The 15,407-nt window shown below is 37.9% G+C and overlaps 1 protein-coding gene across 2 annotated transcripts; it reads left to right on the top strand.

Moving 5' to 3' along the window:
* The first annotated feature begins 923 nt into the window (after positions 1-923).
* LOC143850929 (DNA ligase-like protein) lies at positions 924-13,856 on the top strand. Of its 2 annotated transcripts, none has more exons than XM_077360218.1 (12): positions 924-1,619; positions 1,720-1,774; positions 2,831-2,930; positions 3,099-3,222; positions 3,355-3,468; positions 3,858-3,911; positions 4,033-4,172; positions 8,338-8,905; positions 9,791-9,908; positions 9,991-10,040; positions 10,913-11,056; positions 13,352-13,856. In XM_077360218.1, the coding sequence occupies exons 1-12, from the start codon at positions 981-983 to the stop codon at positions 13,616-13,618; spliced, it is 2,373 nt and encodes a 790-aa protein (XP_077216333.1). In that variant the 5' UTR covers positions 924-980; the 3' UTR covers positions 13,619-13,856. The 2 variants fall into 2 exon arrangements, with proteins under 2 accessions (XP_077216333.1, XP_077216332.1); XM_077360217.1 differs by having other exon boundaries at positions 3,087-3,222.
* The last annotated feature ends 1,551 nt before the right edge of the window (positions 13,857-15,407 follow it).

The raw sequence follows: 15,407 nt of genomic DNA, 5'->3' as shown, positions 1-15,407 counted from the left end.
GTCTAATTTGTGTCAAATAATCAATTTTGAACTCAAAATGAACACGTTCTAAATGAAGAGAATTTATATGATGGGTGGCCGTGAAAACACGTGAAGTCTCAAAAAGTAGGTACGGCCCACTTTTTTTGATGATCCAAACCGTTCATCTGTTTGGGCACAATGTAAATAGGTTGTGCCCCAAAAATCATTTCCATTGGATGATCGTAACCCTCCGATCTGAACTGATCTGAATATGGAGATTTCCAAAAACCATTTATGGAATCTTCTACAGATCGGAGGGTTAGGATCATCTTATGGAAATGATTTATGGGGCACAACCTATCTACGTTGTGCCCAAACAGATGAATGGTCTGGATCATAAAAAAAAAGTGGGCCGTACCTGTTTTCCAAGACTTCATGTGTTTTCACGGCCACCCATCATATAACTTCTCCTAAATGAAGCCCCTTAAATAGCACTTATTTTGGCTGTGATAACCACGGGGCTTAAGGTTAAGCTTGGGCTCAGGAATGGGCTTGGGCCAAGCACAAGTACTCTTTAGTGGGCCACTAATGGGCTAAATTGGGTCCACTACAACTTGCGCAAGAATGGTATTTTCGTAAAAACAGCAATGTGAGAGGTCATATGTGAAGTTCTAAACTGAACATTCAAACATTTGGTGCTAAATTTCCATCAATATAATATAAATTCGCACCCACTGCAGGATAATTCGCACCCATCTTAACATCAATTGCCGTCAAAAAAGGGTTAAAGTCTGCCACAAAAGAGGGATGCGAATTATCCTACAGCGGGTGCGAATTTATCATCACCCATTTTCATCGCCACACCTTTGCCTTTTTATTTCCCTCTCCCTCCCAAACTTCCAAAAACCCGCCATTTTCAGTCTCTCAAAATCCCACACCCTAGAGAGAGAGAGAGAGAGAGAGAGAGAGAGAGAGAGAGAGAGAGAGAGAGAGAGAGAGAGAGAGAGAGAGAGAGAGAGATGGAAGGCGATAATTGCGATTTGATTTTCTCCCCTGTAGAAGAGATTCCATCTCCAATCCATGAAAGGAAGCTCAAGCGTCTGCGAAAAACCGCCCAAATTTCTAATCCCTCACTCTTTGAAATTCCAGATTCAAGTCCTTTAATCTCCATTTCGGATCCGAAAACCCTAGACATGGAAAAATCAGTAGATTCGATTAGTCTGGTGTTCGGATCCGAAACCTTGGTCGAACGAGAAGAATCAGTGGATAAATTTGATGATTTGTTTGTAGAATCTCGAAAATCCTCAGATCATGATGATGACGTGGCAGTAGATCCGATTAGTCTAGTGTCCGGATCTTGGATTTTGGAAGAAGGAGCAGAATCGATGACTGAGTTTGATGATTTGTTTGCGGAATCTCGAAAATGTTCAGATCCTGTAGTAGAGTTGTTTGATGAGTCGAATGAGGGTTTTGAGGAAGGAGATGTTGGGGGGATTGAATTGTGGGGAAAGGTTAATGATTTGAAGGTGAAGAAAAGGCGTAGTTTGGAAGGTGGGAAAGGGAATGATGAAAAGAATAAGAAGAAAAAGAAGGGTAAGAGTGTTGATGATGATGGGAAACACGAAGTATCTGAACGGGAGATTAGAAAACTTGATAAGGTATTTTTATTTTTATTTTTTTTTGTGCAATTTCCTTTGTGAATTTATTTATTTAGTTTGGGAATTTGTTTTCAATGTTGGTTTTTTTCCTTTTGTTCAGGAAAGGAAAGCTCATCTTGAACTGACCCATGTGGAGTCTCAGAGACTATTACGAGGTATAAGATTTATCAACTTTTTTTATATTCTCAATGTGAAACAACCAATTACTCTAAACGCTTAGGAGCCGTGTCCGACACGCGGATTTTAGTTTAGGTTGAAAACAGTGTAAAAGAGAGTTCATGATCAAGCTGCTGCATGCTGCGGTGATACAGTTTCTTAGATTTTAAGTAAGAAAACCATGTTTTAGAAATCTCTCCCGCATCCTGAGATTTCTAAAACCTGGAAACATGGGGTGATCTGCTGCCCTCTTGCTGTTGGAAAGAAGGGCGAGAAATCAAAAAACGATGGCTGGTCTCTTTCTACTCTCGTCTCCCTTGTACAATTTTGAGCAAATCCAGGTTCCTAAAATCCGTGGATATGCATATTTTAGATAGAATCCTGGATTTCCTCAAAATTGTAGTTGGGAGACAAGAGAAAAAAGAGAGCAGCCGTCGTTTTCTGATTTCTAGCCCTTCTTTCTGACAGCAAGAGAGCTGGCGATCATCCCATGTTTCTAGGTTTTAGAAATCACAGGATGCGGGAGAGATTTCTAAAACCTGGTTTTCTTACTTAAAATCCAAGAAATGCTGCCAGGACAGCATACCAGCAGCTTGATCATGACCCTCTTTTACACTGTTTTCAAACTAAAATCTGGATTCAAAATCCGCGTATCCAAACGGCCCCTTAATCTATTAGAGTTGGCGTTATTTATCATTTATACTTCAACACTTCCCCTCACGTGTGGCCCCTCTTTTTCTGGGTTGGCCTTACACGTGGATTTTTAATATCAAGGAGTTATTGGGTTTTGAATCCAGACCTGCAGTGAGGCAATAGCTCTGATCCCATGTCAAACAACCAATTACTCCAAAAGCTTAAGCTATTAGAGCTGGGGTTATTTAATCATTTACACTTCAACACTCAAATGTAATTCTACTTGATTTAAGTATGTCACTCCAGTGATGGAGCATATAATAATTTTTTGGTTTAGTTTGGTGTTTTTTGGTTGTTTTTTCTATGAGAAATTAGACTTCTAAGAAATTCCAATTATATTTCCTCACCTTCTGTGGCATTAGAAACCAGAGATGCATCGTTTAAGCCTGTACCAACTGTCCAGAAACCCATATCTTCTGTTTTGGAGAAGATTCGGCGTAGAAAGTTAGAAGTGTCTAAAAGGTGACTATGTATTTCTTTATTTTATTGGTTTCTTGAACCATATTTATTCTCTTCTTTTTGTGATCTTGTTTATTTTGCTCACTTTGCTATTATTTTCTTTCTTTCGTTTTTTTTCTAATTATTTAATTTTCTTTATTCTACAATTATGAGATCCAGCCTTGGTTGCAGATCTGTCATTTCTGATGTTTCTGATTGTCTCGCTGATTCTGGTGCTTCTCTGAGGAATATTACCCAGGACTTTGAACAAAACACTGAAAATGAAGTTAGAAAAGATGGTGAGAACATAGAAGAGGTGGGTATTTCTAATTTCATGTTCAATCAAATAGAGGTTATTTGATTTTTCTTATTTGTTTACTTATTTATGGTTCTGGTATTATTCTATTTTTTTTTTTAAATTTTAGTAGAGATGATTATGTGAATTCAGGACAAAGGTGTGCATGCTTTGGATACCGAGAGATGTGTTAAAGGTGCTGCCCATGATGGGTCTGGTGGTTCTGGAACTATTTTTGATCATTGTGAGAGTATCCCATCTAATACGGTGAGTGGGTGCTTCAACTATCCATAGACATCATTTCCTGTTTCTTTCAAATGTTTCAAAAGCTTACAGGCTTTCCCGTCATTTGTAGATGCACATTTGCATATGCGTTATATGTTCTACTGTGTCATTCTTGTGATATTGAATTGTATCATATGATGATATATTGATTACTACTTGCAAGGGCGTGACAATTGCTTTTCTAAGGACAAAGACATGATACTTCCGTAATTTTTTTTTGTCGAGAACCATCAAATTATGACATTCAATTTATTATTTCTTTTATGATGCTTCCTGAATTAAGAAAGGGATGCTAACTTCTATCAGCTGTTTGCACACTTAAAATTAAGTTTACCCCTAAACTAATGGTTGCTTCTTGCATGTACGTGCAGGCTTCAGACGAGATGTGTCAAGATGCATCTCGAACTCCTATCAATGTCAAAAAGGTTTGCAAGAAAAGAAAATCATTCATAAGTTTAGCTGTTTCATATTTTATCCTTTATTCCGGCTTTGGAGTCCGAATAATAGAGAAGTAAGTGCTTGGTCATTTGTCTGTCTTTGCTGCAGGACCTGTTCTGTCAATCTCAACTTAGTGACACAGAAGACAACCAGCATGAGGATGACGTTGACAGTCCTCAAGAAGATGATTTTACTCCATCAGTGCTTGCTAAGGACTTAAAGCACGATTCTGTTTCTTCAGATAATGAGTATGCACTTTATCCATTATTTCTTTGTGTGCAAAAATTATTTTGATTTGGACATGCAACGCTGCCCTGTCTAAGAGCATTCCAATTCATATTTTGGATTTAAATGAACTTGCAAGGCATCAATAACTTCTCACAAATGAAACTGTCTAGTTGTTGTTGATTTGTTTTCCCTGAATGGTCAAATTTTACAAGAAAAAGAAAGAACATGGAGGATTGACGAAAGGATAGTGGTCAGAGACAATGAGGTCTTCCTCCATGCACCCAACCACGCGCAAGACAACCGGCAGTCCCATTAGGTGACCCATATGTGTGTTGAAGCATGCCAAGTAGCCTTCAATATGGTCTAAAATCTCATCCATTTCATCAGCAAAGCCCCAATGAAAACCTCCTCTTATCAAAGCCCAATGGATGACATTGAGCAAATCACTCTCAACAATCAGCTCATTGAGAGCAGTAAGGTCCGCAAGCAATATTCCTTTCCCAACTGTAAGCACTTCTGCAAAGATTCTCACCAATCCTAGCAGGGACAGGTTTCCTTAGCTAGACCTATCAAAGTTTAGCTTAAGGAGGAGAGGAGGGGGAGGGGACTACTGAGGAGCCAACCAGTACCTGCGTATGAAGCCAACATGAACCACATCATAGTTAAACTAAAGGGGAGCCACCATCATGTCCCATAAGTCAAAGTCCTTTCGGGTCACCACCCATCTCACTAACATAGAAAAAATTGCTTGCCTTTGCATGCGACAAGTTCGATGCACCTGTGAAAATCCTTTGAATTTTTTCCTTCAATATCAACCATAACGTAGCCACCAAAGCAAGATTCGACATAATCCTACTCTCATTGACCACAGGGAGAAAGCCCACGTCTCAAAACACCACCAAAGCAAGATTCCACATGGTCCTCACTCTCATTGACCACAGGGCGAAAGCCCAATTCTCAATCAACTCGACAAAATGCTCTAGGAAGACCCAATAATAATGTAGCTACCAACATGGTTTTAAATTTCAGCTGAAATATTTCAATTTCGGCTGCTACCAAAATGAAATCCACTTGGATTGGGAAATATACCAGATTTTGCCCAAAATTTTGGAATTTCTTTGATGTTTAGGTAAAATTTTGCAAAACATGCAACTTTTTAGATAAAAAAGTGAAGTTTTTGTTGAAATGTTGTCATTTCGACAAAAACACTGACAAAAATCAACTCCTAGCAGAAAAAGAGAAGAACAATGAGATTCCTTTAAGATATTTTAAAAAAATGATAAAAAGAAAAAGAAAAGCTAGTGGTGTTTACCTAGATTTCGGCCGTGATTTTGTACCGAAATATTTACTTGATTTTTCAAGATTTTGGGTGAAATTTCGTACAGAAACCAAAATGTTTCCATTTTGTTTATGGCCAAAATCGGAATTTAAAACCTTGGCTACCAAAGCAAGATTCAAATATTACTCACATTGACCATAGGGAAAAAGCTCAGGTCTCAATCAAATCAACTCGATAATATGTTCTAGGAAGGCCTACCTGCACCATATGTGCTGAGCGTTGGTTCTCCTCCTCTCGCATATTCCATCAGGGATGGTTTTGTGCTGTTATTGTATCATCTTTCTCTTTATCTAATAAATTGGTAGGGGTCCCCGTTAAACCCCAGCTTACCCATCAAAAAAAAAAGAAGAAGAAGAAGAAGACCCACCTACACGGTTACACCTAATGATAACATGGCTCTGATTTAGTATGTGATCCACCTTGAGGATCTTATCAAGACAAGCAGTTGAGCAAATGTCATAACTCTAGTCGGTGCTGGAATCTGCCACGCCCTCCAAGTCGAAACATGATAGTCGACGTGCCTCTCAAGTTGATGGTAGAAGGATCTTATAGAGAAGGCCTGACTCGGTTTCCAAACCCCACGATTTTGACTTGTATGCCGATTGTAAACAGCTCCATTTTAGTCTAAAACTCAGTCACTACATTTCCTTCCCAATCAAAGGTGTGTTGAAATCTAATGTCCTAGACCAGCTTCCTATCCATCAAAATGACTCCCCAACACTCACACCTTGCATAGATGTGGCTCTGGAAAGGATAGGAAAGTCATCCCTCAAAACTCGGTTCTCATGCCAAGGATTCATCTATTGATGCACACAATTCGTGATCAAAACACAAAATCTTCACCCCTTGTGAAAGACTGAAACTTTGAACACATCTCACAGTATCTCTCCATACATTTATCTTAGATGGCCTATATTAATCACAAGAAAAGCATCCACCCCACTTAAGGATGTACTTTCTGCAACCATAACCCTCAATAGGTAGGGCTATTCCTCTCCAAAACGCCACAACTACTTCCCCAGTAGCGGTAAATTCACCATTCTTAGATTTTGAAGTCCAATCCTCTTGCATTCTTTGGTTCGCAACCCACCATCCAGTTAACTAGGTGATAGTTCCTCATATCCTCAGAATACCGACTACTGCTCCATGAATATGTGGGTATCTTGATTTCCAACATAATCAGCACCATTTAAAATACCACCGCGTCCATGGATGTTGTCTTCATATATGGGACCAAGGAAGCAGGAATCACACCCTACATCAGGGAATCACGATTCCCCGAAAAGCGATTCCGAATCGGGAATCTCGACGCTTCCCCAAAAAGTGGGTATCGAGCTTCCCCAAAATGGGAATTGTTCTTCCCGTCGCTTCCCATCATTGTACTTTTATGGGAATCACAAAAAATGGGAAACACGCTTCCCCATCGCGCTTCCCGGCACGTCCCTTCGTGCTTCCCCTGACCCTTCACGCCCGTTTCCCACCATTCAGGGAGCCTTCGCTTCCCACTCTGGCAACCTTGTATGGGACCCTATCATAGATGGTTGCTCTAATGCATCATAGAATCCTTTTGTAGCTTTTACATAAAATCCTTTTGTGGCTTTTACTCGACTTGCCTTTGGTGCATGCATGAACTGAAAAACTTGATTATCTTGTCTAGTAAGTGTGAAGTATTTCATGGTTCCAACTTTATGCTTTATTTTTTGGAATTGATAATGGATCTCGTTACCTATTGCTTAATCTCTTATTCATTTCCCCTGTAGTGAGTACAATTATGCAATATGTCATTTCTGTTCTGCAGAAAAGATCCATAAAAAATGCATTCCTACTAGTGCCATTCTAGGTTGATTCATTTTCCTTCATCAATAATTGTTATTCATTGAGGTGTTTCACCCACTTAGAACCTTACATATTTAAAGATGCTGCACAAAAGTTTATTTTCTTCATGGAAGTTAAGCTAGATATGAAAAATGCATGCAAGTCCTTGAAAGATTCTTTATTTTAACTAGGATCTACCTTTTATTACATCTATGATATATACCAAAGTCTAGTTTCTTCCTTTCAGTTAAGAAGAAAAAAACACAACACATAAGAAAACACCAACCTCAAGCTCCCTATTTGATCGAGTACCCATTACTCATGTTTCACTAGCTTTATCTCTGACTCAATCATCAAAGTCGTAGAAATGAGGTAACTGTGGAATTGTACAGAATTATAGAGAAATCATGCTATAGCAAATGAGATTTTGGCTCCATAGTGAAGATATCCAGGCTATCCTCAGATTCATTATAGTCATCATGCTATAGTAAATGAGATTTGGCTCCATGGTGAAGATATCCAGGCTATCCTCAGATTGATAGAGATTTAATTTTTCTGATCATTGACTCCAATTCCTTTTCAGCTTTACTCACATCTTTTCTGCTCCGTGGAAAAGAAAAGAAAAGAACCCATTTGAACTGCTGCCAGTTTGTGTTTTCTGGTAATCCAGGATGGAGTGTTTTCTGTGTGTTCAATACGTTTGCATAAGTTCAAGTTCTAATTTGCTGCTTGGTTCATTACTGGTGTTGCACATTTTATTTACCTTCCAACATCTGGCATTCATTGTTCATTCTTTGGAATTTGGACCTTTTATTTTCTTCTTTTTTTTCTCTCTCTCTCTCTCTCTCTGTATTCTGTACCTTTTTTTTAAAAATAAAATAAAATTGCAGGTTTCTTCTATTATCTAGCAAATATATTCAAAGGAAAAGAATTGACATATTTTTGCTATATTCCACACTTTCTACTAAATTATGATTCATATGTATCTTCTCCTGATAACGAGAAATCCTTGTTTGCATGTTCCGATTCAGTTCATCCTGTGACGAGGATGATGACAAGGAAAACATTGAGCCTCATTCACACAAACAGTTTGATGATGTTTTGTACCCAAAAGGTGATCCTGTGAAAGCTTTTGTAGATGATGAAGCCGAAGAAGAAGATGATAGTGACAATGACCTTATGCGATTTCGAGAAAGTGACGATGAAGAGGAAAATGTCGAAAATGAGAAACTTGATGATCTGATTGCTACTGGATATAAAGAGATGCCTATAGATAGCGAGAGACGCGAGGAACTTCATCAGAAGTGGCTTGAACAGCAGGATGCAGCCGCAACAGACAATGTTATGCAGTTATTGAAATGTGGTCGGAAACAAAGAGACGTAACAATGCTTTACAATGAAGAAGATGATGAAAAGTTTGATGAGATTTCTGAGGATGAACATGTAGATAATCATCTTCCAACAAGAGAGGCACATAAAAATTCAATAAAGGTGAAACAGATGATTGCACAGGTGTTCACTGATGGGGAGGATGTTTTCTTATCTTCAGACGAGGAAACGGATCAGATGTTAGTTCGTCAGCGCCTTCTCGAGGAAACTGTGAGCACATTTTGTCTCTCTTCTTCTCTATGATTTGGTCGACACTTTGAACTTATTGCTCACACATGTGTCCTACCGTGTCCGACACGACATGCGTGTCCACAAGTGTTGACACTCCTTTGGACACTTTTTGTACTGCTAGGAATGTTAGAGCTAATGTGGGTGTGTGGACGTTTTTGTGTTGTAATCCATAATTTTATGTGTATATATGTGTCACCATTTTCAGATTTTTAGATATTGCCGTGTTAGACAACTCGTATTCATGCTGAAACTCAACACACAAATCCATATCGACAAATCATGATGATATTACACTGTCCAAAAGTCCATCACAATCTATAAAAGAAGACTGATTATTACCATAGGTTGATTTACACTTTGAATTGCCAGCCCTAATAATTGCCATCTTTGCTGAAAGTGTGTTCAAGTTGGGTGTACATCCTAATACACTCTTAAGAGAACTTAATTGCATCAGTTGGTTATTTAATATTTGCATGTTTTGAAAATAAAGTAGGGACAAATAAGAGAGGGGGAATTTTCCTTTACTTTTGCTTGTTCCAGCCTCTCACATTGATGTTTTGCCTGGTCAAGTAGTTTCAAGTACTTGGAGAATATCAACAGCAAATCACCATTATTGAGATTATGGCTGATTTGTTGAATGGGAGCATGAATGAAATACTTGCTTATTTTTCTGAGGGTTTAACATATCATGGATGATTTGAATTTGAAGACAATTGCAGTATGTTTCGAGGACTTGAGTGCATTTTAAACAAAAAAAACACTGCATTTACAGGTTTTACAAAATTAACTTTTGTACATGTATGTTATTGAACTTATTTATTGTTTGTTATATTAGATAATAACTGAGCTCTTGATCTGAATCAGGAAGAGCAGGCTTCGTTCTTATCTCCTTTAGAAGATGAGAGTTCCAGAGAAGTCTTTGGTCTCATAAAGAAGCTGAATATTGCCCCCAGCACCAAGAAGAGACCAAAACCAACGTCATGTAGATGCCATTCCTTTGGTTTTCCCTTTTCATCTATCTTGTGGAATGCAAATCACTGATTGTCTGTTGCTCTATACTGCAGCTTACTTTGATACACTGGTCACAGGAGGAAACAGCAACAGCTCTTCAAAGGTGAGTTGTTCTTTAGCTGGTGTTATCATTATTCAGTTGTTGGGAAAGTTGTACTGTTTAAATAAATATCTTCAATCTAAGTAACTGAAATAATAAAATTGACAGCCTATGTTAAGTGATAAAACAAGCCACCAATTTTCTGTAACAATCAAATTGCTTGATTTTTGGTAGTTGTTGTAAGCCCTCCCGGGTTTGCACCAACTAGTGATCCTGAAGGCTCTTTTCCACGGAGTTATTTCTGTAGAGCTCAATTAGAAAGATGTTGCAGTGCTGCAACCATTTTGCCTTTTTTTTTCAAAACTTAACTAATGCTAATTACGTGAAATCTGCCCAGTTGAGAATGATGTGCATTGAATTTTGAGCAACTCCAACTTCTTTCATTTGTTTGTGGTTTTCGAATGATTCTATCTTTCATTTTAATGTGTCATAATCTAAGGAAATCGCCCATGCTTTTCAACTGCAGATGATGTTATTTTGCAGCATTTTGGCAAAGTCTAAAATAAAGTGGAAATGATTTTCTTGTGAATGTCTGTATGTAAACTTTGGTTGTTTTGATAGTTTCTGAGATGCCCTTGTCTGAACTATTGGTACAATCTTTTGCTGTTATAGTGAATACACATTTTTTTTTCTTTTGAATCAATGACAATCAGCTGCAACTTTTGATAGTTGAACTATTGAATATTGAATATTTGCTTTTGTCACAACCTTGAGGTTACAAATGACCTATTAAAAATTGGTTTTTCCATGTCTGTGGGGTGTGCTCACACACTAGCATGTGCTCATCTCATTCACATGTGCATGAATGTGTGTTACAAAGCAGTGTAGCCATGTAGGTTGTTCTTGATTATGATTCTTGATTGGCTACATTGCAGTCATCTTTTCTGGGCCGGGGGGCTAGCAATTCTTTACCATCGCTACACAAGAAAGGATCAAGCACTTTCAAATCATTCATCTTTGGTCGTGATGACAGCAATAGCAGGAGTGGGATATCAACTTCTGAACTTTCTTCGGATATGGTAAGTTACATTGGCAAGCATAGAGTTTGCAGTTATGCTATATATGATTCTGGTAATTTTCTTTACATCTTGTATTTTATTACAATAAGTTGTTGGGCATCCTAGGTTTTTATTCGAATGGACAACTATTATTTTGTTAGCTAATCTTAAAAAGGAAAAGATAATATTGTAAAGAAATATATACAGTATTTCAATATCTAGAGGAAGAGTTAATAAGCTTTATTTGCAATTTTAATAAGGCTGACTAACTGAAGTTTCGTCCAAATGGCCAAACAGTTGTTTTACATTCCTATTTATAACACATTTCAGACCAAGGTGTTGGACGCCTTGCACTCATTTTAGTGCAGATTTTTCTTGCAGGAGATAGTAGTCTCCACGAGTCTATCACTGGTCTCTCAAATACCCTTATTGAGGGTTTGGTTGACCAAGTGCTCAAAATCCCTTACTGAGGGAGGGAGAGAACTTCGCAACATCTTTCTAGGAATCCTTAAAAACCGGTGGTGGACTTTATGCTCTTTGGACCTTCCTAGTGAGGGTATGAGGGAAGGAAGGAGAGTCTAGAACTGTGCAACAACTTTGTTGGTACCCTCAAAACCAGTGGTAGATGTTATTCTGTTAGGCCCTTTCCAATATTTGAATTTTTGTATGGTAAGTCGTCTACCCTCCAACATATTGAACCTCTAGCGTCCATTAATGTTTCATAGACCAGTTGTGCTACTTTAAGGTAGATCTTTGGCTTTGCATTCATTGGAAAACTAATTTGGTTATGCATCAATTTCTGTTTTAGTAGAATTCGAAATGTAGAAAGATTTGTATGTCCGTCTCCCTTATTGCCTAAAATATTTGAGTTCACGTTAAGCGCTATCATAGTAAGTTTCGCTCCTTGGGGATCAATTTGTTTTTGTTGTCTATTTTTGTTTGAACAATTTCCTACAAGAATGCTGACCCAGGTTGGGAAATACAGTTGCCTACATTATTGTTGCATACTTTCCCTCATCTCTTCTAGTGCTTTATCACAGTTATCTATGGATGCAAGAGGTGGACATGGAAACTGTGTTAGAAGGAATATCAATGAGGCGAGTCTTGAGATGTTTCGAGCGTTGCTGGAATAAGTCTAGCAACTCACACTATTAGTTGTGTGGGACAGACACCGATCATAGGGAAGAAAGTGACCGTGGTTCAGATCATTTTAGAAAGGCCTGAAATGACTTAAAATCTTTTCGTTGATGGGGAAGACAACAATTCTAATGATGAAAGTATAGCAGATTCGGGCATGGGTTCAAGTTTCCACCGAAATGAAACATTGATGGAATCGTTTGGGTACTGTATATCGGTTGAAACATACATACTCCCACTGAAACAGTTGAAACACTGCAAAAAACTTCACTTTACATCGCCCATGATGTCGATGTGCCCTAAAAAGTAGAGTTAATATAATGTCTGTGCCCACATTAAGTCTGATATTTCTAACAGTACATTTACGAGGATCGAAATGTGTTGACACGTCAGTCTCAACATAAGTCAATACGAAGTCAGCAATAAATTCAAAGTGTCAGCTAAATCATAGATTGTTTGCGCTAGGACCAGCTAGTCCCTTATAACATTTTGTACTTGTATCATTTTATTGTCTGTTTCCAAGCCAAAAAAAGAAAACTAGGCAAAGTCTTACATGTGAGGTGATGCACCTATTTCTTCACGAGGTACCTATTGAGTAATTCTTGTGTGCACTTTTACTGACACTAGTGAGCTGACAAGAGCTCTTTCCTTGCAAACACCTTTGGAACATTTCTTCTATACTTCTGATCCAGCTTTGCTATTGTTGGTGATTGTGATATGTCAACAAAAGGGAGTATTACCTTATTTTACTGATTTGCTTCCAGACAATAAATTTATCTTGTTATATAGATAATCTTTCTTCGAGTGGGAAATGATAAACTCAATCAAATTAGGCTCAAGAAGCTTTGCTTTAAACCATCAATTACTTAGAAGCAATCAATGCTATTTTTTCTTATTAATGTACTAGATGGCTGAACAATAAAAGTTTTTTTTTTTTTTTTTTTCAATCCAAATGTCATTCGTTTCATTCATTTGACTCAATGAGCTGCCATGCAAGGTAAGATTGTTCATATGGTAACATGCTTCATTGTTGGGCTGAAGGCTCCATGATCAGATTTATTTATTTCTTCATTTGCTCTACCCATATAGATTTTGTAAGCACTACAATATCAGCCTTAGCATCACTTATCTTTTCCTCTTTCTCAATTTTTTTTTGGGACCCTTCGCTTTAATTTGTAGGAACTGAAAGAAAACCAACCCACAAGAAACGTGTCGGCGAAATTTAGCAATTCACAGTCCAAACTCTTTAATCATAACAAAAAGATTGAAGCTGGCAAGAGTTCTGGTTCTTCGCTCTTCGAAATTCTACGTCATTCATCTATGAATTCTGATAATCATGTTCAGACCGAGAAGCTAAATGACAGTTACTTGATTGGGCCCTCTCAAGCTATCCACCAATTTTCTGCATTTAAATCTGTCAAGAAGGTGATGAAGATGGAAAGGTGAATTTGATTAGGTATGATAAATTCTAACATTTCTTAGAAATTGATATGTTAGGCTGTATCTACATTTTGAAATAGGTGGAGAAGACTGTCATGTATAAGCGGCCAAAAATCAGTTATATAGTTAATGCATTTAAAGCAATGTTCAATAGGTTATTAACTATGTATCACTTTGAGTGAATTGAGACCCCTAGCAGTTTATTAATAAGAAAAGGGAATTGATATCACTGCCCCCTTTTTTATGATAATGGCACTCTTTATTTTACACTTTTTGGTTGGATTTTGACAACTGTTTTTTTTTTTAAATGTTACGACATTTAACAGAATTAGAAAATTGTGAACTATTGTTAAAATAACTAAATAAGGGATTATTGATATCATTTTCCTAATTGAAAGGGAAAAAAGGAGGGTTCTGATATCATCACTTCCATGTTTTGATAGTGGCACGACTTTCTTCATTTTACACTGTGAACCTGCTGTCAAAGGCCATTTTAATTTCCAAAGAGCTAAAAACATCCAATCAAAAAAGTGTAAAGCAAAATGATTAGTAGTGCCCATGGTTTAAAATTTCGACCGAAATTTTGGTTTCGGGTGGGGACCGAAACCGGAATTTTCCGAAATTCCATTTTTCGCCCTTTACCAAATTTCGGTTTAATGACATTATTTATTAAAAAAAAAAAGTGTTACGAAATTTCGGTTCGAAATTTTGAAATTTGGGTCCGGAATTTGGAACCAAATTTCGGACCGAAATTTTGGTTTTTGGTGGGGTCCGAAACGGTTACCGAAACTGAAATTTTAAACCTTGGTAGTGCCATTATCAAATATGGTAGTGCAGATATTAGTCCCCTAAAATGAGGATGCTATGTTGCTCATTATGAAAAATCATTTTGGATTGTTCAGTTGGAATGGTTTTCATTCAGCATATATCATCTGCTTGACAAGCCCATTTGATCAAGGGTCAGGTTCACAATGATTTTGTGGCCCTTAATTTGACTTTTACACTAATCAGGTAGGCCCGTTGTGTACTTGACATAGCCAAATAAAAGAAGGGCAGTGATAAATCGACTCCCCATTTGGATAAATCGACTCCCCATATGTCTATCTCTCTCCTCTTTCTCTCTCTAACCTAGAGGAGAGAGAAAGACACATGGGGGAGTCGATTTATCACTCCCCATAAAAGAATACTAATGGTCCATTTTTCTCAACTATTCCCCATTTGCATGTCACTGATCCAACGGTTAAGATTTACTTCTTGAAAGCAATTATCATTTTTTCCATCTTCATGATGGGGCCAACCAAAGTGAAGAGTTTGGATCATGTGGGTGGGCCCGGATTGTTCTTCATGGGACCTTCATATGTTTTATACTTGTGTTTGAAAGGAATCATAGGTTCAGTAGGGACTACTTGTATTACTTCTGCACGAGGAAAAGAAAACTATAGAAAATTATATTTTACATGGACAATAAAAGGAAAATCTTTCAATTTTGGGAAAAAATTTCAATGAAAAATAAATTTATGAAACATTGAAAAAAGTTCAGAAAAAAAAATGCAACCCCAAAGACACTGTTTGGTTTGCAGGACGAAATTTTTTTGCCGGATGATATTTTTAACCCCTCGGCAAAGTGCGCATTCGCCCCCCCCCCCCCACCCAAACTTGAACCGTGGGCGACTTTAACGTTTTTTGACGTCGAGTCACATTAAAAGGGGGGCGGATGCGTACTATCGCGGGGGGGGGGGGGGGGGGGGGGGGTGGGGGGGCTTTGGGGGGTGGGGGTTATCATCGCCCATTTTTC

Source organism: Tasmannia lanceolata, unplaced genomic scaffold (genome assembly GCF_043159265.1).
Source record: "Tasmannia lanceolata isolate RefF3 unplaced genomic scaffold, GAP_Taslan_0.1 ptg000018l, whole genome shotgun sequence".
NCBI lineage: Eukaryota > Viridiplantae > Streptophyta > Magnoliopsida > Canellales > Winteraceae > Tasmannia > Tasmannia lanceolata.
The sequence above is the reverse complement of the archived record's forward strand: the minus strand, read 5'-3'. Positions and strand labels throughout refer to the sequence as shown.